We start from the raw sequence: 26,082 nt of genomic DNA on the forward strand, positions 1-26,082 counted from the left end.
AGAGTCTATGACTCAACTGACACATGGTCCTAATAGAGACACAGAGAGAAGAAAGGGATGGATTCCACAGAGAAAAGGAAGGAACATAATGAGTAGGCAGACGAAAAACGAAAAGTATTTGGTTACACGCTGTGAACTTACTGACTTGCTGACTCACCTGGCACACGCTGCTGCTAAGTAATGACCTGGTTCCTTAAACTCGCACACATTTGCAATCACCCAATTGTGATTCCTCCATGCTTAGTCACTGCTCTGAAGTCAGTTTCTCTGGAACCCTCTGGAAAGCAATCTCAGACAGTGTGACCCCCATTCACTGAACAGTATACAGTAAATTCTTTTGAAATTCTCTGCCCATATATGGGCGTCCCTGCATTCTATGCATTCCCAGACATATCACTGATCTAAACCCTGTGGATGTCACAAAAATAAACATTCACGAATATCTGAAATATTTAAGTATTGTTGTTTCAGTCTTTAAAAGCCAATTCACATGTTTTTGCTTAACTTGAAAAGTGTCGTTTCTTCAGTCCAATTATGTGGATGTTGACTTGATTTTGAAGGCATTGAAAGCTTCAGTATATATAAATGAGAGGTGCAAAGTAGATATGGAGTTTACGGCTGTCTCAAAGGTCTGTTAGCAACAGCTGAAGGCAGATCCTTACTATGGCATCTAATGGAAATAGAAGCCAGGCGGTGCAGCATGGCAGTGACTGAAGCCAAGTGTTGAGGTGCGATGTAAATAAGTTTGGGGTTCATCCCCCTTTATTTCTGAAGCAGGCTTAAAATATGATGGGCAATGCTGTTATGTTCTTTTCCAAATTAGTGTTACACTCTCGCCCTTTTCCTCTCCATTTATAATGTTTAATGAGAGTGATAGAGAAATGGCACTGGTATTTTTTATCATTCCCATGATTTTCCCTCAAGACGAATTTACTGTACAACATGACTATAAAGGTTTTCTAATTAAACTTACAATTACAGAAAGAGAACCTTTGAAAGTAACCAAGGTATTTTTTGCCCTTATCTTTTTCTCTTCCTCCAAAGCAATTCCTCTTCAGAGGCCAACCACCATGATTGAATGTCCTCCAGGCTACAAGAGGTTGAATGCCACCCGCTGCGTCGGTAAGAATCATGGCCTGTTTCTTGTGACAATGTATTGTGTAGGCATGCTATGTTTATGTTTTCACCATGAGCTGTTTTTTCCTGCATTATACTTGTGTCCATGTACAGCGTGTTGCTATTTGTACGTGTGCAATTGTGCATCAGTTGTGTATTTTTGCACTTGCCGAAAAAGTCGAGCAAGAAAGAGCACTTTCATTTTCTCATTCTAAAGAAATGGGCCATAAAGAATGATTTTGCATCAATCAGCCAACACAGAAAGAAAGCAAGAGAGATTGAAAAATAATGGGAGACTCAAAGCAGGGTGTAAATGAATAGACAGAGCATCTGGTTGTCAATGACACATATATAATTCAGATCATCTCCCACATGCCTATGCCTTTGACTACTCAGACAAGAAAAGCCTTGCTCAAGAGCACCTCAGTCATTTCCTGATGTTCTCACGGCGCATTCACACGAGGCGTAAGCGTTGATGCTTCCCATTCACTTTTAATGGATGACGTCAAGCGTTGGCGAACTGAATTGTGGATCCGTCGGCGCCACGTCACTGCCGTTGCCCCAGACAGAAGATAAACATTTCTCAACTTTTCAAGCGGCAACGCGAGCGTCAGCCAATCAGATTGCCTTATGCAAATAACCTAGGCAGAGCCAGCCAATTAAATTTATGGAAGACTGGAGCATGTGCTGCGGCCACTGTGATTGGCTGTTGGCCACGCTTCAGACAAGCCTTCCGTCAAGCGTTAACGCTTTCGCCCCGTGTGAATGTACCGTTAGGAATCGGAGTGCCGATCTTTGGGTTACAAGTCCAACTCTCTAGTCCTGCATATTTTCCAACCCTACTCCAACACACCTGCTTCAAATTTTTAGGTAGCCCTGAACAAGATTAGCAGGTTCAGGTGTGTTGGTTTGGCGTTGGAGCTGAAATCTGCAGGACTGGTTCCCTCCAGGAACAGGGTTGGAGGACCATGCTCTAACCATTAGGTTATATCAGTGGCAACTCGTGACTGCTCATCCGAGGGGCGCTTATTCAAAATAAGTGTTCGAAGTGTCATGTGTGTTGCTTGCGTTGGCAAAATATGTGTTTGTTGCGTCATGTGAACCATGTGCATCACGTGTTTTGTCAAAATAAATGCCTGCTGCACACGCGTCAAAACTGTTTATGATAAAGGAGACGCTCACGTTCACAACATACACCCAAGACACTCCCTTAACATTAAACTCTGATTACGCATGAGATTATGTGAGTATCTGGCAAACGCGAGCATCTCTGTTATCATAAACGGTTTTGACGCATCTGCAGCAGGCACTTATTTTGACAAGACACGTGCGGCACACAGGATCTCTCGATGCGCAGAACCCATATTTTGAAAAAAGGAACCACACACATGATGGGCTACATACATGTTGTGATGAACTTCGCATCGAGCGCCATCGAAAAAAGAAGGGACTGGTTGCCATTTGGTTATTTATATATTATATTTACCCTTGCTCACTCCATCTCTCTTTCATTCTCCACACACCCCCAGATGCAAAATACATAGACGTATGCTATTAACAGCCACCACTAGTTTTCCTAGCCTTCCAAAACCAGAGCTGAACCGCAGCTAAAAGTAAAGCAGGCTGTTTTGGTGGAAGTGCCCAGCGTGTGGTCTGGCCGCAGAAGTCTGGTTTAACTGGTCTTGCCCAGATCTGCCACTCTAGAACATTGAGACATAGTCAAGTGCAGTTAGCAAGACAAACTGTTAACATTAAGTAATATTTATGTAATCACTTAATTTTTTTGCAATTAAGTGCAAAACTATTTTTTTTTTTCAAAAAAAATTCTTATGTTAAGGGTTTGTGATCAGAAATGTCACAATAAATAAATGATTAAAATAATGTTTGTTCTTGTGACATTGGTCTTCGATTTTATATATTAGCATAATGACTCTCACCAAGAGTTGTTCTCATAGACTTTAGTTTACAATACATCCAAAAATGTTTTGTAACACACTAATACAATAATTTTGTAGGGGAAAACCGGGGCAAAAGTAACGGGACGAAAGTAATAAAGTGATTTTCTCCGAGCCTTGATAACATTTACATCCCAGACTATGACAGCATCTTTAGCACACAAACCCTTCACAGACCTGCTAATTAGTGCGTTATTTACTCACCGTTTTCCATGTGAAGATCCAGAAAGGTGTTTTCAACCATTATAAGTCATTTTTTTCTTACAACACGTTGTATTTCTCGTTTCATGTGTTACTATACTGATCAATCTAAAGCAGGGGTGGGCATCGAGGGCCACAGTCCTGCAGAGTTTAGCTTCAACCCTAAACAAACACACCTGAATGTCATTTCCAAACAGTCCTGAAGACTTCAATTAGATTTTTCAGCTGTGTTTGATTAGGGTTGGAGCTAAACTCTGCAGTTGCCCACCCCTGATCTAAAGGTTATTTAGTGACCTAACACATCCTAAAGTTTGACTTCTCAGTTTTTCAAAATTAAAGTAAATTGAGTTTAAATATGAGGAGATCTTGTCGGGAAGAAAGTAACACTTGTTACTTTTGTCCCGCTGCTAATACTATTGTATATGTTGAAAATTTATATTATTCTAATTTGATTTAATTTCATTTTCATAGTGTTCAAACTGTTAAAAAAAGTATTTTATTTTCAACAATTTAAGATTGTACTGTTGGTTGCTTTTGAAACATTTGATTAAACTGAAATTTAAAATAAAAATGTAGTTACATATTAACTAGGTCATAGTCATGTATATATTGAAAAAAAACATGTGTAACACAAAAATCTATCTTGTTTTGTTGTGTTACTTTTGACTCACCTGTGTTGTACTTTCGTCCCTGCAGGTGGGGTCGAAAGTAACAATTCACTACAAAAAGTGAAATTATACTGAAGTCGTTTTACATTTTTACAAAATTTCCCCTTGTATTGATAGACCACACTTGTGAATTATTGACCACAGCAATAATATATCTCTGTCTATAACATTATCTTTTAAAGAAACACTAAAGAGTTTTTGCTCTTTGCTCCCCCTACAGGTTAGAAGCGTAATTGTCCATTACCACTGACGTAAATACTGTAGCATAGCTGGATCTGATTGGATTGTAGGTCTGCCGTAAAGCAAGTTTTTGTAGTTTTCACTCGAACTACAGGACTGCGACCCGACTGGAAACTTCTTTAGTGCGGTTTTGGCCGATAGAGGGCTGCAAAGCGAATTTGAAAGTGCCGTTCACCTTGTTTCGAGTGGATGAACGACTGAAACTTTTTTGGAAACGTTATTTTAAGGTAAAAAAACCCCTTTGGTGTTGCTTTAAAATTACGTTTTTATGAAAATTTTACTTTCGCCCCCGCTCACCCCTATTTGTTAACATTAGTTAATGCATTAGCTAACATGAACTAACAATGAACAAGCATTTTACAGCATTTATTAGTTAATCATTTACTAATATATTCTTAAAATCAAAATTAGTAACCATTAGTTAATGCACCATGTAGTAACATGAACAATTGTATTGGCATTAACAAACATTAACAAGGATTAAAAATTCCGGAAATCGGTATTGTTCAATGTAAGTTCATGTTAGGTAGTACATTTACTAATAAAGTGTTACCAAATGTTTTTTTTTTAGAGAATTGGCATTCAGGATGTAAAAATCCAAGTCTGAATATTATTTATGTCCTGATAACCGGGCCTGAGGGTCTTAAAAAATCATTGCAACTTTCTTGCGTCACACGAGTTTTAACTGCGCTAGTAGATGAGTGTCCTGCCAGGCTCTGAAGCTCTGGGAACTCTTCCTGCCATTACTCATTTAGATCTGCTTTATGGGCAATGGATGGATCCCTTGCCCATGTTGTTGTTTTTAGTGTCAGGTTTTATGGTTATAAACAGCCTGGTCTTGTAATTTGTATAAGCAGCCTTGTTCTTTCTTGTTATTTTTAATTTTCTATTCGTTTTATTTGTGTTTTAAATTTGTTTTTTTTACTTTGTAATTTGCTTAAATAATTTTACGCAGCTAAGCTTCAAATGGTCGGGCAATACAAATGTGCAGTTATTTGTGCCAATGAAGAACCTTAAAATGAAAAGAGAGAGAAAGAGATGTCTGGTGTGTAAATGAAGAAATAAAGAAATGTACTTAGTGGGGAAAAATAAATTCAATTTTATTGGTAGATGATAAATTACTAAGAAGGAATTATGTTTATGTGTGTATGCGCTTTCTTCTGCGTTTTGTTTTGTTTTTTCACTAAGGAAAATGCAAATAAGGTAACACCACAGATTTAATAGTGAAGCTTATTTCTTTCACTATGATGTCATAGCTTTGATTGACAGCACCGGCAGGCCATGCTGTGCTCTGGCCAAATATTTGATAGCTTGTGAGAAGGAGTGTATGCCCTCCCCATCACTTATATCATGAACACATTAGCATTGCATTAGGAAGTGTGTTGAATCTGCATCCAGATCGCATAATAAGCGCTTATGTTACTTGACTAAGAATGACAAGTACACACACGAGTAAAATCTCTGTGTGCACAAAATCACTTTTGAACTGTACTCTCAATTGAACACCTGTCGCATGTGTTTTTGCTCTTAGATATTGATGAATGTCAAATTCAAGGTGTTTGTCCCAATGGACAATGCATCAACAACATGGGCAGCTACAAGTGTTACTGCAACACCGGCTTCATGCCTGACCCCACCCTCTCCACCTGCATCCGTAAGTCTTCACATTTCTCTTTTCTCCTCTTCATATCTTCTTTTCTCTTTCCTGTCATCACCACTCCTCACATTACACCTGCCTCTATTCTCTTCTCCTTTTTATCTGATCTCCTGTCCTTTCTTCTTACCTTTCCTCTGCTCACACTAAGGCCCTGTTTACATTAGAGCATTTGTGTTTTAAAACGGCATTTTGAAATGAAAACGATCCTCGTTTATACTGGCATTTTCAAAAGAATCTTCATCCACACTAGACCCGACCATAAACGCATGAAACATGACCAATTAACTGTAACTGGGCATGCGCATAAAAGTGTAAAATAACTTATTACTCTAATAATAGCTTAGCTTTGCGCATTTATGCAGCCTAGGGGTGTGCGATATTGACAAAAATTCATACCTGGATCATTTGCCGACTACAACAGACACTTTTTTTGAACCAATAAAAATGTGTTCAGGAAAGTATTATATTGTTCTAGCTCCCCCCTACAACATATTAATATGATTAATAGGTTAATGTTGATGTTATAAACCAAACAGAACGGTGTTTATGATTTAAAAAGAAAGCATTTAAGTGAACAGTACTAAACAGTAACGAACTTGAAGCAAAAATAAATTTCAGCAAATGCAAACTTCAATCAAACATAATAAGAGGTGAAGTATAGCCTTAGCCTACAGAAATGCTTATTCCTTTAATGTAGGGAGTTCCTCTTGAGCCATTTCACGCTGTTATATTAATAATAGTTCATTGTTCGCAGTTCATATTTATGATCTTATAGTCCATTTGAAAATTTTCGTACGAACTGACTGTATTCTTCAGAAAAACACCAATTAACTTATCTTCCCTCACCTGTCGCTGTTCAGTGCATGTGTTCCCTCACACGCATTTTCCGACAAAAAGGCGTTGCCGGCTAAAGTATTAAAAATTAATATGACGTTAATTTTTAAAATGTGCGAGGTCCATGCATGTCCTCTGCTAGCAACACAGAAATAGCAAAAAGCGCAATCGGCTAAACGAGCATTAAAAATAAATATGACGTTGATTTTATTGTTTTTATTAATTTATATTCACAAAACATATCAACAAAACATCAATTAAAATTAAGAGACAAATTATATGAAACGAAATTCATTTCGTTTAAATTAAATTAAATTAAAATAATGTCTGACCCATTACAATTCTCCCTTCATATTGGCCTTTACAACGTCCTATATGGCGTTTAAAATTACAGTCTATCTTTCCTAATAAGCTTACTAAATTTAAACAAAACATAAACAACATTACAACAATATTCAAACCTAACAATACTCAAACATAAATATAAAACAGACATTATATAAGGATATATGTTAAAACAATCTGATATAGCGTTTATAATAGCTGGTTGGTAGATTTTTGGCAAAACCTCTGTTGCAAACCTCCATTTACCTGAATAAAAATAATTTTTACTTTTAAAATTATGCACTGTCACGTTAACATCAGCTGTTCGTTAACATAAGACTCCGTCTATGTTCATTTACACTGCAGCGCAAACCCAGAGTTCTCAAACTAAAACAGGGTCAGCGTTTACGAACGACTCTGTTTATGAGGGTCAAAAACGGTGGCGTAGTGTAAATGAAAGGTGTAAACGTGGCAAAAGTAATGCGTTTTAAAAATTTAACGCATTTAATGTAAACATAGCCTAACTTGCCTCATATCTTATCTCTTATTTCCTCTCTCCTGTCTTCGCCTATCTGATCTTCTTTCATTTTCTCCCTGTTGTCCTCACCACTAATCCTATTCTCTGATCTTCTTTTCTCTCATCTTGCTTACCACCCTTCTCCTCTTTTCTTCTCTCCAATTCTCATTTCTTTGCCTTATATCTCTTTTCTCTGTTCCCTTCTTCCCTTCTCTACCTCCTAAGTCTTATGGAAGGCTGATCTCTTTGGCATGTTTCTGCTTTCTCCATGCGTACACTTTTAATAACATCTTCAATTTTCTGAAATTGATCAATTTAAGCTAATCGCTTCACATTGTACCAATGAATAACATTGAGACCTGTCGATTAGCAGAACTAGCAGCATGACCTAACAAGGCATCTAACACTAACTGTGGCTGCCAAATAATTAAAAGGGTCACTGCTGTTCAGGCATGAACAAGTGAAATGTTCTGGCATGGTTTATGGAGTCGGTCAACGGTGCACAAAAACTTTCTCACTTTCTATATGATTGTATGAGGTAACCTGAGTATGCTGTCTATGTAATTGTGATAAATATAGACGGTGGACCTTTCTTTGGAAGGTAGAGCTTGCCAAATTATATCTCTAGAACATGGTGTTATGTAGTTTTAGAGTCGTCTTAAAAGCTTTCAGTCAATTTCGGTTTGTTTGTTCATGAAAGTTGTGTTTGACAATTATTAGCAGGCTCTTTTGATGAAATTTGAAGTGTAAACCAACTGAGACACCTGACCCTCATATTTTAACCTTTGTGGATAACATCTCGCACACTTCTTGCTGTGCACTTGATTGTCTGCATGTCTGTTTTAACAAACTTTTCTGATCACACAGTTTCTTGTCTTCGAATCATTTCACTTTTTATACACAGTCCCTATTCGTGTGCATATAGAAGCAATTGTTTTGGTACTGCAAAAGGTGAAGGGAATCTTTTTTCTTGTCTTTTGTTCTTTATTTTTCTCTCTTCCATGTTTGTGTCATACACCGTGCACACTCCTCCCCTTCCTCCCTCTTTCCGTCTCCACGGTGACCAGCCGAAACACCTGCCATTCTTGAGGAGAAGGGTGCTTGCTTCCGATTGGTCAGTTCGGGAAAGCAGTGCTTGCACCCCGTGTCCACTCAGCTGAGTAAACAGTTGTGCTGTTGTAGTGTGGGCAAAGCTTGGGGGCCTCGCTGTGAACACTGCCCTCTACCTGGGACAGGTAAGCTACCTGAGACACGCCCCCCCTTTACTCAACAACGCTCCATGTTGGTCCTACCTGGTATCACCTGTTCTATTAGTCACTAACTTTCCGTCCTACACTTCATTGTGGGTTGCATGTGTGTTCCACATCTCTGCTACGTAGATGCTTTTACACGCAATCACTCTGTTTTTGTTGGTCGTGCTGTATATTTTTGATTTTACAACTTGACCTTTATATGTGACACTGTATGTCTAATACAATTATGAGATTTGGAGCATCAAAGTTTAATCAATCATTGTTTTTATATTGATTTCAGTCTTTGACATAGCCTTACTAATATTACAGATACTGTACCAAGGTTATATTTTTACAGAATGTTCTTTAGCAGTGTTGCCAACTATTTTTAATTTAAAGTAGCTAAAGCCTGCTTACGTCATTACATATAAGTGACGTCATCACGTCGTATTTGCATTTTGATTACATTGGCACTTCAAATTCTCTTACTCTCTGAACTGTCACAAAGTATAATTTAAAGGGGACATATCATGAAAATCTGACATTTTCCATGTTTAAGGGGTTGTGCACACCCAAACTTTTAAACGCGGCTGAAAACGCCTGGAGGACGGTGAATGCCAGATGTTTTTAAGCTGAGTGCCAGCTTTCTTCAGCTAAGCGCTTTGGTAGCTCTGATACATATGAGACGTTGGTTGCTGTGATACTTGCCCCGCCCCTCCTCAACTGTAATTGGACGGTCGCGTAAGAACTGACATTGACGAGCAGAGCTTTTCATCAAAAGTTGAACATTTTTCAACTCTCGGTGCTCAGAGCCGAGCACGAAAAAACCGCCGAGCGCCGGTTTACAGTGCGGAAGAAAACCGCTAGCTGCTGGCTTATTTGAAAACGCAGAGCTTCCATTGGAAACAATTGAAAACATGTGCCGGCCGCGGGTGTAAAAGCTTTGGTGTCCACGCCCGCTAAGAGCTATAATTGGGTCCCCAGTGCTTCTATCAACCTAGAAAACATGAAAAAGAACACCCAGTAACGTATTTTTGGCAAACCATTCTCTGCAAGCATGTGAAAAATTAGGTCATTGAAATATGGCTCCCCTTGTGATGTCAGAAGGGGATAATGCTGCCCCTTAATATGCACTATACAACCACCGGCACTGCCATTTAGTGCAGAGATCAGCTCATTTGCATTTAAAAGAACACACCCAAAACGGCAAATCTCAAGCTACGGCTCACCCAAAAGTTGCTAGATTTGTCACTAGACGCTTTTTTGTAAAACAGTTGGGAAAAGGCGCTAAATTTAGCGACAAAGTCGCCAAGTTGGCAACACTGTTCTTTACATTACATAGGATGATTTTATTCAGTAAAATGGTTAAATAGTAAATAATAAAAAATTTGTCACTACAAATCCACAGTCACTACAGTATGTGAATCATACAGTAGGCATATCTTTACAATACTGGCAGGTAGTGAAGGTGTTAATTTTTAGCTTTTATTTGTGCCACAAGAATGCAGTGATTTGTCATCATGACCCTTCTACTCTTTTAAAATGTTATTTGATTTAAAAACAGTCATTGTTTGCCCACTTTTGTTTGATGAAGAATTAGTGCCTTTTTTCATTTAAATTAATTTTACATACTGACAGAGAGTGCAAGATTTTTTCTGTATTAGGGTGAATCTGGCAACTCATCCTTATCCAGTGGAACACACAGAAAGTGCCATTACATTTTTACACTCCTAGTATTTATTTCATTACTTTGTTTTGTTTTCAGTAAACGAAGAGTTTAATGCTATGTAAATGAATTCAATATTTTTATTGTTTAGTTGTTGTAATTATGGTTTGTTTGACTTTATTGAACATAAAAGTTCTTTATGAACGTTCTTTGTTTTGCTTTTGTAGCTGCATTTAAAGAGATATGCCCCGGAGGAATGGGTTACCATGTTACCACACCACATATTTACAAGCCCAAATTCCCTGCTGGACATGGCCAGCCAGACGGTCATGGGCATAACAACCCCACTATCAAACACCAAGCACCTGTGGACCCCCCTGTGCCTTTCCCCACCCAGCCGCAGCCTGTAGAGGCTCTCAGCATCACAGAGAGGCCACTACCAGAGGTGAGAAAAAACTTTAATTTAAATAATTATCTTTAATCTATCTATCTATATCTATATATATCTATATCTATATATATCAGTGTCAGATTTAGTTTTAGAAATTTTAAACTTGATCTTTATGTGGCCAGTTGCATATGGAAAGTAATATGAAAATTGGGCAGTGATCTAAATATATGGCTGTATTTTTCAATGGCTTGTCCAACAGTCAGAATGCTTCTGAATATGCAGACGCTGTTTTATATGGCTAATGTTAAATATAACGGCACAAAAACAGGTGTTAAGGAAACTGGCCAGGTACGGGTTTGTAATGGGAAGATTGCTTGTGACTTTTAAAGGAGACACACAATAGCTACACAAGTTCACCTAAATTCAACTCTCTTGCTCTCTTCCTTGTCGTATTTTCTACTTCACTGTTTAAATGTCATCGCACGCACGCTTGGCACCAGGCAATGGAATGAGGCTTGGCGTTGGTGTCGAGAAAAATGAGATGTCCAGAATGTAGCCAAGACTCTGCTGTTCCTATAGAAAGTGAAGAGACGGGACGTTTCTCTGTGTACCGGAGAGAGTCATTAGAGTTTCTGCCATTGATTCCACCTTGCAGAGGCAAAGTCAAAACTGATGAAGGATTCCAAAAGATCAGAGCGTCGCATTATATTTTCTCCTTTCAGCATGCTCTCGCAATATAAACTACACTGATTTTATGGCCTCTCTGCAAAAGCAGCCCGTAAAAGCATTGCGTCACTAAAAAGCTCTGTGGAGGTGGGCCAGGATCCCAGAGAAAAGTATTTGTCCTTGGTTTTTATTAAGTGTTTGTCCTGTTGCTTGGAGACTGTACCACGGTTGCAAAGTTTCTCTGAAACTGAAGTTGACCTAATACAGTATGTGGCCAACCATACAATATGTAATAACCCACTTATTACCAGATCAACAGATTTGTCCACTGTCTGTGATTGATGTTATGCACCTGTTAGCAATATTCTTGGACAAACATTTTTAGCAGAAGACATGAGGGCCAAAAAAATATGAGTCTGGAAGAATTTGGCTGACCTGAATAAAACCCAGACCTGGACCTCAATGAACACCTTCAAAATGAATTGAGACGTTCTCTGAGTCAGATCCCATCTCCCACCAAACAGAGCCTGACCTCACTGATGCTCATCTCTCTGAAAGGTGCAAATACTGTAACCACAGACTTTTAGTAAAAAAAAAACTAGAAAAGTCGGTGTTTACAGCAGCAAAAGGAGAAGTAGTGGCTTATTTATTCCGTATGGAAACTGTGTGAGGTGTTTGAGCATTTATACTTTGACAATGTAAGGAGTTTTACCTTGAGTGTTATGTCAGATATATAAGAATTTGCTGTCTGAAAGTGATTTGTTAATTTCTCAAAAGATAGATGTTGTTTGTTTTGAGTTCAGACTGCTGTGTTTATCCCAGGATCTATCCCAGGATGGGGACTAAGGTAATATCCCTAGTGCTGGAATCAGTTCCAGAGTTTGCACCCTGTGTGAACAAAAGGCAGGAATAATGCCTTAAAGGGATAGTTCGGCCAAAAACGATATTAAACCCATGATTTACTCACCCCCAAGCTGTCCGAGTTGCATATGTCCATTGTTTTTCAGACAAACACATTTTTGGATATTTTAGAAAATATCTTAGATCTTTCAGTTGATTAAATGTAATATTACGGGGTCCAGCCATAGTCCACGACCTTCAAGTCCAAAAAAGTGCGTCCATCCTTCACAAATTAAATCCAAACGGCTCCAGGATGATAAACAAAGGTCTTCTGAGGGTAATCCATGCGGTGTTGTTGTAGAAATATCCATATTTGAAATTTAATTAACGTAATTAACTACCTTCCGGTAGCGCCGCCATCTTAGACTAGGGAGAGAGTATTAGCGTAGTGTACGCACTTTTCTTAGTGACGTATGACAAATTCGGAGGGCGGGGGGACAGAGCAGCAGCAGAGAAACCTCTGTACGCTGCGTAAGCTCTCATCCTGAATGCGGATGAGACTAAGATGGCGGCGCTACCGGAAGGTAGTTAATTACGTTAATAAAATTTTAAATATGGACATTTCTACAACAACACCGCACGGACCACCCTCAGAAGACCTTTGCTTGTCATCCTGGAGCCGTTTGGTTGTTTTTTGTTAGGGATGGACCCACTTTTTTTGGACTTGAAGGTCGTGGACTATGGCTGGACCCCGTAATATTACATTTAATCAACTGAAAGATCTAAAATATTTTCTAAAATATCCGAAAATGTGTTTGTCTGAAAAACGATGGACGTGTGCGACTCGGACAGCTTGGGGGTGAGTGGATCATGGCTTTAATATCGTTTTTGGCCGAACTATCCCTTTAAGGGTTGTGTTGAAGTAATGTAAAGATGTGTGTGTCGTCACAATGACGTAATTATTGTTTAACTCATTGACTGGTGGCCTTAAATCCATAGTAACGCTCACAGAGACCAGGAAGCTCCTCACTATCCACGCTGAAGCTGAGATCGTTTGCCAGCTTAATAGAATGGTCTGCCATGTGCTAGTATATGATAAACTTGAAAAAATGCACAAACTTCGGTTTTTCATGAGAAAATCACAGATTATAAGATAACTCAAGGCGCTGTGGTAAACATCTGATGTCACATCTTTACAGGATTTGTGTTAAAGAGCACCAATGGTCTAAGTCACAGTTTTACATTTTCTTTGGTGTGTAGGTGTGTATTAGTACATGTAAACGATATGCAAAAGGTACATACCCCAAAGTAAACGTCTCCAACGTAAATCTCTTTTCTTGGACTACAACAAACACACGGATTGTAGGCAACAGTTTACTTCCTGGGATTGGTGATGTAGACAAGACCAACATTATCATAATTCCTCCCGCTTCGGACTCAGCCTGTAAGTTAACTCTTGTTAGCAACTGAATCTTTCAAACATGTTAAGGAGTGTTACATTTCCTGCTGAAAATCACAACGTAAAGTTTAGCTGGTCAATCAGGGACAGTTTTGTACAAAATCCGTGCGTTTCAGGGAAGACAGGGAAATCTGATCGGGATGCCCCTATCAGGTTTTTTGGCCCTCAAGTCCGAGTCCAAGTCATTTGATTTTGAGTATCTGCTGATACCGAGTCCCGATCTGATACTTCTATAATACATTAAAAAAAGAATAAAGAAGAGCGAATAAACAGACCCAGGATGTTCCTTATGCCATGCCGCGCGTTGCAGTTTCTGTGTGGAGTCAAAAGGGTCTAACTATGTGCCAGCGCATAACTGTAGATGTGTTGAAAAATAATGAGAAGGATTTTATAAGTTTCAGTTTTAAAGCTGGGCCACATGTTGACCCAAACTTTAAATTATGCACATCTATGAGTCTGACACCCTATATGCATTTGTTGCACATGTCATTATGCACAATTGATCAAACGTTGAAGGAAGTTATAAGAATCAACCTCCTTGACTTATTCTAGACATAAGATAGGCTACCCAAAAAGACTCAATTAACAAGAAAAACAACATACTGATTCAGCAATATATCTTATAAATTAGCCATAGAGATTCCCAAAGCTGGTCACCAGTTAGTAAAGCAATCACTATAGTTAGGATGTAATTGATTTGTATAATCAAAATACATTATTTTATTAAACTATATAATAAGTTGTATCCAGTTAGTTAACATATTGTGATGAGATGAGTGAAATAGCTATACATACTTTAATACTTTGTTTCTAGACTTCTATTAGGTTTTTCCGACGTGGGCACCATTCTTACCTCTCTCTCTCTAAATCTCTAAAGTAATTTCATGATCCTGCACGAATGCGCGTTCTTGAAGTTCTGAGTGAGACGCGGAGCTGCGTCAGAGCACATGGTGACAAAAACGATCAAAGCGTCATTTAAATGAGCGGTAAAAACCCGGTTTTGTCCTGGGTGCCCCACACGCCCAAGTGTAAAGCCTATGAATGAAAACACGTCATTATTCTCTTCTCGTCAGTTCACACGCGCCAGCGCAGCACGTACACTGGCGCGGAGCAGAGCGAGCCTTTAACCCCAGATTTTAAGCCCTGCATATGTATCCGAGTCCTAATCGGTAGGTAACGTCCGATTCCGATCGAGTTTGAAACCACGTGATCGGGCCTTATTTCCGATCACGTGATCGGATCGGGACATCCCTAAAATCTGGAGCTACAAAATGTACGTTATGTGAAAAATAATGTGTTTTTGAACCATTATACCAAATAACGCTTTTAAGTGCGCGCACAGATTCCAGAAATCACTGACAGTGTGAATTAATCAAAATCAAACAATCCTTGGACATCGTATTTTTGTTATCTCTGTATAAAAGAGGCTTTAAGAGACAGAATAACATAAATCCACTAAATTTAAAAAAAAAATGTTTAATGATGTATCAAAGCTCTCTAATGATGTCATTAGAGAAGGATCTTGCCATTTGATCAGGTCTTTGAAGAATTTCTAAATGCTCAGTTTAGGAAAAGTGTGGTTTCCGGAAGAGATAGGGGTCTCATTTTAGTGTTTATGGTCTGTGTGTAGATCAAAGCACATTTCATTTCACCCTCCAATAGCACGCAACACTCCCCCAGAAGAACCTTAACTATCAAGAGAGTTTATGTCTCTGTGTGTGCTTGTGTAAGAGAGATGATAAAGAAAGAAAGGTTGGACAGTGTATTGGATCTTTAAAGATTTTCAAAGCTTTGGTACGTCGATCAGGATAAAGCCTGTCTTCCCAGGTCTCAATTCCTTTATGTATTTCCCTATAAATACCTCTTCACCTTTACCCCTGCAAACACCTGTCCAGATGTCTACCCGTGTGTACTCCAAATTCATGTCTTCTGTCTTCTTGTCCTTTTGTAAATTCTTGTCTTCTTTATACCTTTTCCCCATCTAACTTTCTACCTCCATCATGTGTCTACTTCTTTACTAATCCCCCAAACACTTCTTCTGTTTTCTGTCCCCCAGCAGACCACCTTCTGTCTGTACTTGTCTCCCAGCAAACACTTGTCTACCTGTCTACCTTCTCCAAACACCTGGACCGGCTGTCTACCTGTCTCTTTCTAACACCAATCCATATGTCCACCTCCAAACATCTGTCACCGGTCTGCATATCTCTCCTATCTGTCTCATCATCTGTCTACCCATTACAATCATCCGACTGCTATATATGTGTACTATTTACTCACTTAATGTTTATACAGAGTCATGAAGTATTTGTGTTTGCCTGGCACTATTAAAATTGAGATTTTGTTTTGTCAAATCTGCAAAAGTGGATTGACAACACATGCAGAGGGTGACATTGATGGGCTGATGTGTGATCTGCATCCAGACGTCAGGCTTTTTCAGTTTCTTTTGTTCTTACATAAGAAAGATGCATTGAAATCTTGACAATTTTGTTAGCGGTTCTCATCTGTGACATGAAAGCAGGAAATGCTGAGCAGATTGTGAAACTTCTTACATGTCTTCCCTTTCTTTATTCCTCGTTCCTTGTCCTCCTTTAGAGGTGAAAGAGAAGGTGTCACCACCTGCTCCAGTCGAAATTCTGCCTTCTCATGCAAGTCAGGATATTTCGCCGACACAACTGGCAGGTAAGTGTCATCTATCCCTTCATCCACCAAACGGTTTCCCTCGGGTTAATTGTTTTTGTTGTTCATTTTAATTTCAATATTTGTAGGACAACCTCGATATTTAATTTTTATTAAATATTTGATCAAAAAATATTTCAGCATGTTGATTAAGGTTTTTCCATGTAGAGAGTCTCAATGACAAGATTTTCCATCGTGTATGACCAACTGCTTCTGATGTAAATTTTCACATTTCTATTTCATCACTGTTATATAAAAAGTGATATAGAGAGATCTCTGTTATGGATCCAAAAACAACAAATGAAGAGTTTAGTTTCAAAACGCAATAAATCCATTTTGACTAATTTCGGTAAAAATATGTTTTCTATACCAAGAAAGTGACAAGATGAAAACCACTATTTGTTACAAACTTTTTCATAGCATCTTTAGGTTATAATAACATAAAAAATTCAAATCCATAATTTTTTCAAAGATGTATTATAAAAACTGATTATTTTTTCTGCAAAATGCATAATCAATATATAAATCTATTGAATAAATATATAAATGTGCATTCATCCTTGCCATGTTATATTCATTTAGTTGACTAGTGGTATACACTGATTAAAAAACATTAATGGCATTAATCAAAACACTTACTTTGTCATATTAAGAACACTGTCATTGCTGCAGCCATCCTTGGGATGTCGTCGCTGAACTTTTTTGACAGCGATCAGCTGTAAAATGTTTCGGTCCTGCTTGATTTTCGTTGACTTTGAGTAAAATAATGTAAAGTTTTTCATAAGATCCCTTACTCTGCATTCAGACCGCCACCGGCGAGAGCGTCAATAAAAGCTCTGGCTGCCCTGACAACGACGCTAAAGAAAAGTTGTAGTGGACGCTCTGACGCTCGAATGCATTCTCTGAACTCCTCTCAGGCGGAGGTTTCCACCTTCCGATTGGTTGCCGGTGAACATTTCCGCCTTCCGATTGGTTGCCGCCGAACCGCGTCATATCTCATTACCATAAAGTTGAACTGATTTCAACTCTCCTCGACGCTCACGCTGTACATGACGCGCCGCGCCGCTGCTCGCCGGAGCTCGCTGCCGGCTCTCATTGAAAATGAATGACTTCCGGCCACTTTGACGCTCTCGCCGGTGGCGGTCTGAATGCACAGTTAGGGTCAGTGTGTTAGCATGTCAGAAGCTTGATGCTGTCGTGTGGGAACAAGCAACAGCCGGCATTTTTCCTTCGACGAGTGCCTCTCACGTAAATTATTAGATTTTGATGGCTTACGTTTCTTCCTTGCTACAGAAAACCACATCAGGTTTATCAGTGCTATCAAAATAAGTATTTCGTTTTTGTTTGTTTGTTGATCACGAAGTACAAAGTATATGAGGAAAACTAGGATTCTGTGTGTATTCAAAGCGCCGCCCTTATTGTTTACAATGCGTATGGTGTGCTGTGATTGTTTAAGCGGATTTATTGCATTCTGCAGAGAAGTGGCATGCAGAGAACTGGCATGTTGTGGTTTGGAAAAAGGGAGAAAAGATGACAGGAAAAAACGGCGGATATCGGATTTAGCCTAAAATTAAGAATTAACTATACTTTTTTACCAGATTTGATTTAAAAAAAAAATTTATGGCGTTTATTGCATTTTGAATATCGTCTATAATAAGTTTTTTTCTAAAGATTGTATTTTTTAAATAAATTTAGCCACATTTAACAGTGGATAAAAGAAAAAAGCTATTTTTGTTGCTTGTTTATAAGCAGAGGCTCTGTTGTTTTATTTGATACACTGTATGTTCATTTATTCATAGAAGAAAATATTTTGAAGAAGTTGTTGCTGTCGGCGAAAGAGTTAACAGACAGGACATGAACAGGATGTTGTTTAGTGAAACTTCATTCGATTTTTTAACCTCTTTGACCTTGTGCTGCTTTGCCCTTTAAAGTTTATTTTGGTTATTAATTTTCCAGGAAGTGGTGAGCAGAATGTTCCCTACTTTCGAGACGGGCTGCAAAAAGCAAGGGCCCAATTAAGAAGTCGCAAAGTTATTTTAGTTTTTCTTCCAAGGAGATATTTGAAACCTCTCTCTCACACACACTCTATCTCTCTCCTTACTTTTTGGAAGTTGACGTTATGTGGAAGTCCTCGGGGATCTTATCGGGATAACTGTTGACAGAGGCTTAATAAAAGTTATGTAATCCGCATTCTCTAGATAGATGTTTGCTTAAGCCGTTCTCTCTTTTCCTCAGAGAATGAATGATTCACATCATAACAGTCCCTTTATAGCCAATAAACGTCTGCTACTAATAAGTGATGCATTGTTTGAGTTATGTGTTTACGTATGAGTTTGTGTAGCTATTCATTTATTTGTCCATTATGTTTATTTAATGCATTACGTTTTGGTAATGTGAAAATGCCCTTACTTTGTTTTGCTCTCTCTCTCTCTCTTTTTCTCTCACCTCAGAGGTTGACGAGTGTTACGTGAAGCCCTTTATTTGTGGTCCAGGACACTGTTATAACACGCCTGACAGCTACGAATGCATCTGTGAAACTGGGTATGAAACAGACAGCACCACGTGTGTAGGTGAGAAGTCAAAGGTTAAACTATTAGTGTTGACACTGACACTGTAGTTTTACATAACAAGCTGGTCACTGGTCAACGTAATTTTAAAAAACAAATAACTGGATGTCCTATTCATTACACCTCGTCCTGGATGTTTTCCTTTAAACATCAGTAAATCAACCATTGGTTGCCCGAAACCCAAGACAGCAGTGACTAAACAAACTGTGTTTTGTGTATAAGGAAACTTTAAGACTTTCACAGCATCATAATGCCTGTCTAACATTTACAACAAATTCAAGTAAGCTGTAGGCGGTACTATGCAGTCAGAATGGTAAAAAATGGTCCGTAGCTGACACTAGGGCTGTTTTCCTTTAAAAAGTTTTTCTAAAGCATTCAAATGTGTTCCTTAGAGGTACACAATGGTACCAAAGAGTGCATATTAGTACATCAGAGGTACTGGTAAAAAAAACTGTCCATATCTGTACCTAAATGGTACATAGTAGGGCCTTTTCAAAGGGTACTGATCCATTGACATATTTTTTTTGAAGTCTTTTTTTGTGATTTACAGTTTTCTACATAAAATCATCTTATGTAATGTAAACAACATTCTGTGAAAATATAAACTTGATGTCTTTCATGTTAACTTGGTCAAGGCCATGTTAAAAATGGAAATTAAAGTAAAATCAATGCATTAAACATTAATGCCCCTCAATCTCAAATTTTGATTACCGTATTTTTCAGACTATGGGCCCTATCTTGCACCCAGCGCAATTGACTTTGTCAGTGACGCATGTATCATTTCGTATTTTGCACTGGCGCACAGCGGGTTTTTCCCTCCACAGACGCACGTCGGCAAACTAGGGAATAAACTTGCGCTCCCTGGGCGTTTCAGTGCAAAAAAGGAGGCGTGCTCCGGCGCAAACCACCTCTTATGCTATTTTGCAGTTTCAAAAAACAATTGCGCTACTAACCAAAAAAAACTAGTCTAAAGTCAGTGGCGCGTTGCGCGTGGTTCATTATGCTATTTTAAGGGCGCATGCTTGACCATAATGTATAGCGTGCACAACGCGCATTGCTTATCTAATCTACACAGATGCAACAGTTATTTTTGCAAATCATAAATTGTTACAATAAAAAATATAAGATAAGGGAAATCATTAAATCATAAATTGTTACAATAAAAAATATTAATACACCAGACAATGTGGTGAGCATTGTGGTGATAGTTTTTATTTATTTTGTGTGGCAGCGTTAAACAATTATCATGCAAATAACGATTAAAATATTTTCATAAGTTTTTTGTGTGGCTGTATTACGTTTATTTTATCTAAATAATAATTCAAATGTTTTCATAAGAAACCTTCATGTATGTGAACTTGATTTGTAAGTGTACTTTGGGGTTGAACCTTGCTTGCGTTTCTTGTGTCCGATTTCAAAGCCCCCAAAACCCTTTCAGCGGTGAGGGTGGACGCAGCGATGTCCTCCTGTGTGCCCGGCGTGCCCGATTTATGCTGGCAAGCTTGGGATCCGCCCGTCTCCTGACATCATTGTAGTGCTTGGCGCAGCTGATGAGACAATTGCGGCTATTTCCTCTCACGCCTGTTTAACCGACGCTGATTTGGGCGTGTTTCTCCCATCCCCATACAAAACAACTTCTCTGTCTTTGACTGCTCTTACAAGAGCGTCGGTCTCCTCGGCCGTGAACCGCTCCTGGCGTGCGCCTGTCGAATCCGTCATAATAATAGCAACCCGCCATGGAACTTGCGCCCTTGCGTTTAAAGGGAATGTTGGATAGCGTTCTGGTTTATTTGACGTTACGCCCAAACCACACCTATGAATAATGAACCTACTTCAGACCAACCCCTTATTGATTTGCGCCCGGCGCAAGACTTATTTCTCCCGCCGGGAAAATAGCAACAGCGCCCAAGATCCGCCCACAAACTCACTTGCGCTTTGCGCTTCGGACTTGCGTTTCAGATCGTTAAAATAGGGCCCTATAAGTTGCTCCGGAGTATAAGTCGCATCAGTCAAAAAATGCATCATGAAGAGGAAAAAAAACATATATAAGTCGCACTGGACTATAAGTCGCATTTATTTAGAAAATTATTATTCTTTTGGGGGACATTTTGTTTGTCAAGTCTTTCTCCGTTGTCTTTAAGTTAAAGGAATAGTCTACCCTTTTGCAATATTAAACTGTGTTATTACCTCAACCTAGACGAATTAATACATACCTATCTTTTTTCAATGCGTGCACTGTACAGCGTGTTGTGAATGTGTTAGCATTTAGCCTAGCCCCATGCATTCCTATGGTACAAAAAAAAGTTTATTTTGTGGCACCATACTTACTGGTATAACTCCTCATGTAACAGTCTTTAAATAGGGAAAACACAGAAGTGTTTGGTGGCTTTCCTGTTTGGTACCATGGAAATGAATGGGCCTAGGCTAAATGCTAACACATTAACAACGCGCTGTACAGTGCACGCATTGAAAAAAGATAGATATGTATTAATTCATCTCAGTTGAGGTAATCACATAGTTTAATATGGAAAAAGGGTAGACTATTCCTTTAATGTTTCAGTTAACAATTTTTTTCAGAGGTAGGCTACAGGAGCAACATAGCGCCCTCTCATGGCTGTAGACAGTAATGTTTTCCTTTAGTTCATGATAGACAGTATGAATTAATTTTGACATATAAGTCGCACCTGACTATAAGTCGCAGCCAGGACCAACCAAACTATGAAAAAAAGTGCGACCTATAGTCCGGAAAATACGGTATAAGACTTTAGCCTGGATTTTAGGGTCACATTTTAAGTTGTATGCCGAAAAAGTTTGCTCATAAATGAATACGCAGTTTTGCATCAACCATCAATCCACATGAGCGGGATTGTGGAATATCATGGAGAGCAGAGGTTACATCAGTTCCCTTTAAAATCAGACCAGATGACGAGCATCTGAATAGACTGGATGTTACATAAACATTTTATTCTGATGTTTCCTGTTGCCTTTCTATGTTCATAAAATAAAAATAATCTAGCATTTTCCACTTTCATACAAAAGCCATTTATTTCTTATTCATTATTTTTGACAGATGTTGATGAGTGTGCAGTGACTCCAGGTTTGTGTGGTAATGGTCACTGTCAGAACACTCCAGGCAGTTTCCAGTGTGCTTGTGATCCTGGCTTCATGTCTAATGAGGAGGGCACCAGATGCTCGGGTAATTACAAGACTCTGCCACGCACACAAACTCATGTTCACACACAAAGAGAACCAAAGTAAAACTGGAAATATAGTCTGTTTTTACGTGTACGCGCACGCTCGAACGCACAGCCTTGCAAAGTATAGTTTATTTGACTCATACATGTACACAGACGTTTGACGCGTGCGCATTGCGACAAAATGCAATATATCTCCATGGCTAAATACTACGTTGTCTTTTAGGTGCATACTCGACTAAGTTTACATGTACACCAATAATTTTAATTATTTCTAATAATCAGAGTAGCTAAGGAGTTAATCGCATTAAGATGTTCACATGACTGGATCTAACCTCTTCACTCTTGTTTACATGCAGTTTTTTGCACAAATGATAAACTTACATATGCTGTCCACTGTTTAATTTACTTTTAAACACGTTCTTATGGACGTATTTCGTTATTCTGCGCCGCGATGAAGACAGAAATATTATGACAATGCCTCTGTAACGGGTTTCATATGCTGCTGTTGCGTTATTTGAGCTGTTTCTGGATAAAGCCAGACTGCTGACAGCGAGTCATGTTGACAAATTCCTAATGTCAAGTATAAAATGAATTTGCGCTGAAGTTGTACACATGTACTTCAGTTAGTACGGTATTAAAGCATTTACATGGACGCATACTAGGATTAAAAATGGCGTACGCCAACTCTCTTAATACAATTATACTTACTGCGATAATGAGCTTAATCGCATTATTTTTATCAAAGTATTATGTTTACATGAGATGAAGTATATAGCAATTATTGTGTAAAAAAACATTATAATTGCACTATGAGGGTGCATGTAAACGTGGTAAATGTATGCAGGGTTTCAAAAAATCCGGCACGTTTCTAATGATGGAAATTGCGACCCTTGCGTACGCACCAAAAGTGGACCATAGTTTGGCCTTAAAGGGATAGTTCACCCAAAAATAAAATGTCATTAATGACTCACCCTTATGTCGTTCCAAACTCGGAAGACCTGACGATGTTTTAGATTTATTCTGAGAGCCTTCTGACCCTCCATTGAAAATCCAGCAACATAACACTGTCCATGTCCAGAAAGGCAACAAAAACATCATCAAAGTAGTCCATATGACATCAGTGGGTCAGTTAGAATTTGTTAAAGCATTGAAAATACATTGTGGTCCAAAAATAACAAAAATTATGACTTTATTTATAAAGCGCTGTGATTGGTCCACCAGAACCCCTCCCGTCAGGTAAAAAAACTCCGTCATAGGTATTTCCGTTTGTGACGGTGAAAACAAAGATGAGGCAAGTTGAGGAGTGATTTATCTCAAACTGCATCAAAAGTCGCTGTTTATTTACTTCCATCATTGCTGGTCTTCTCAAATTATACACAACAAGTTGCTGTTTCTTCTTCGTTTGTGGGTTAAATTGCTAAGCTTCTTCTTCTTTCACGTTTGTGCTGCTACTGTGGTTACACGCGTGAATACTGCCTACCAGCGGTCGCGTGTGTGTTTGCACGTCGACGCGGACGACGACGCAAAAGTATAAATGAAAACCGACGCGGAACCTACGCTGTCGCTGCTACGCCGTAGGACCTACGCACGACTATAACGAGCCCTTTACAAGTTTGGAATGACAAGAGGTTGAGTCATTAATGACATTATTTTTATTTGGGGTGAACTGTCCCTTTAAAGGTGCTCTAAGCGAATTCAAGCGTTTTAGACCATAAAACATTTTTTGTTACATACAGCAAACATCTCCTCACTATCTGCTTGCTGCCTGTCCGCTGATCAAACTGTAAAAAAACACGATCTCTGTAGAAAGCCTAGCCTCCACAAACTGCAATAAAAACAAAGTGGCCAAACCTACAAACAGAAACCATAACAAAGTGTTCCAGCCAATAAACGACAAGAAGGATTTGAGGGTGGGGGTTGGGCGCGTTCATGAAAGCACCAAAGGGAGGGGGAGGAGTTAGCTATGGTCCGTTTGTTTGAAAACAGTTCAAACATCAACAAAAAGTGACGTCACACAGATTCACTTAGAGCGCCTTTAAGAATTCAGGAATAGGGTTCACAATGTTAGACATCTTTACAGAGAATTTAAGTTTATTGTTTTAAAAGTTGTACTGTTAGAGTTGTTTCCTGTGGGACATGGGTTCAAGTCTGGCCTGTATCATGTTCACCGAAGCCACCATCGGGTTTGAGGGATCTGAATGGGCTCTTTAAATATCTAACCCTAATTTACATAGAAACAAGTAAAGTGACCTTAGTTTAGTGAATCGGTCCCTTTGTCCTGGCTGACTGTGTCTCGTTTCTCTTTGAATGGAAGAACCTGGCACTCACGACGTTTGGGCTATTTTTCCTCACGGGTCATTGCTGCACTTCTCCTCCACTCTACTGGATTTAATTTCGATCCAGACGGATCAGCACCCATACGAAGTCTGTTTTCGGTCTTAGACCGCAATGTGGTCGTCTAAATACAGACAGAGCCCTGTCTCTTTCTCAACTCCAAACACATCCTGCGTATGTGTGTGTCATTAGCTGGTTTTCGAGGTTAGCAGACGAGGTACAAACTGCCTCCCTGTGACACACTCTGAGGTTTGTGGAGGAAGGAGAGAAGTATTATCGTATCCTCAACCAAGTCACCCAAATACCTCAGCGGTGTTGCCGCAGATGAGGAAATGTGAGTCCACGGTTCTTGGAAAACACATCTCACAGAATCGGAGATTCTGCCATGAGTCGCTTATTGCGTCCGTATAAACCCATATGGTCAGTGCAGTGGTTTCTTGGGAAACTGTTTCAGTAATCTCCTCTTTTAGTTTTGTAATGACTTCCTATTTATGTCCCAACTTAATTCGGTAATTCATGATATGTGAAACTAGTATGGAATGCAGTGTGTCACCCCTTTAATGGAGCTGTTTGTTTGCTCAAAGTCTTTAAAGACAGATATTACTTCATTTCCGAGTTGTTTTGCTTCTTACTCATGGAGGATAATAACTTCAATTTGTACTGTATTTCTCATTGTGATGTAATTTTCTGTTGCTACATTGGGTTAGTTATCTTGCAAACAACCTTGAGGTTTTCTCTCTGTCTCTTTTGTTTACAGTTGTGCAAAACCATTCATTACATGCTAAAAAGTTTTTCATTGATTCCGACAACAGTCATGACAGCAGTAACTTGTTCTGGGATTAAATAACTGCTTTGATCATAACATAAAATCGTATAACGTTTTGTAAATGTGCGGTAGCTAATGCAGCCGCCTGTCTGCGCAGCATAAACTTTTCTTCAAAAATCTGTTCTGGTTATAATTAGGTAATGTGTTTTCAAGATCTAAAAACATTTAATGTAACATATCCATTCAGAGTATCTTTAGCAGGAGTTGGAAGCAGCGATAACATGAAATAGATGGCATGGTGATGTCATATATCATGGCATAGCAGGCAGCAGCAAGAGTGGGTTTTTAAAGTTAAGATGTTTTTCTTTGTCTCGCTTCGTTAATATCGGTGTGGTGGAGAACAGATGTGCTTTCCAGCACCTGAGTCAGTCATTTTTGTTCTTCTCCCAGTAGGACAACAATAACACCCATCCGTAAGAATAGACCCTCTACTGTATAAAACCATAATACCTGACAGATACAGAAGCTTTGCGCCAAAAAAACAGGCTGGATGGATCGTTTTCTCATTTTTGTTGCATTGACCTTTTCTTTCTCTTTGTTTGCTCTCTTTCTTTGTAGATATTGATGAATGTCAGGATGGACGAATGTGCCCATCTGGTCTCTGTTCTAACACTCCGGGATCATTCTTTTGCTCTCCGTGTCCGGATGGATTCGAAGGAAGAAATGGCCAGTGTGTTGGTAAGACACAGAAATCCCCATCCAGTCAGAATCCACAA

The 26,082-nt window shown here is 39.0% G+C and overlaps 1 protein-coding gene across 1 annotated transcript in view; it reads left to right on the forward strand.

The window, feature by feature from the left end:
- ltbp1 (latent transforming growth factor beta binding protein 1) overlaps nt 1–26,082 on the forward strand; it is a 132,654-nt gene that overhangs the window by 73,618 nt on the left and 32,954 nt on the right. The window contains exons 9-16 of the mRNA XM_073869399.1: nt 1,045–1,122; nt 5,712–5,834; nt 8,580–8,747; nt 10,638–10,855; nt 16,361–16,445; nt 18,893–19,012; nt 22,080–22,205; nt 25,925–26,044. Coding sequence (XP_073725500.1) covers nt 1,045–1,122; nt 5,712–5,834; nt 8,580–8,747; nt 10,638–10,855; nt 16,361–16,445; nt 18,893–19,012; nt 22,080–22,205; nt 25,925–26,044 — 1,038 coding nt within the window. The remainder of the gene's footprint in view (nt 1–1,044; nt 1,123–5,711; nt 5,835–8,579; nt 8,748–10,637; nt 10,856–16,360; nt 16,446–18,892; nt 19,013–22,079; nt 22,206–25,924; nt 26,045–26,082) is intronic.

This window comes from Misgurnus anguillicaudatus, chromosome 7 (genome assembly GCF_027580225.2).
Source record: "Misgurnus anguillicaudatus chromosome 7, ASM2758022v2, whole genome shotgun sequence".
Taxonomy (NCBI): Eukaryota; Metazoa; Chordata; class Actinopteri; order Cypriniformes; family Cobitidae; genus Misgurnus; species Misgurnus anguillicaudatus.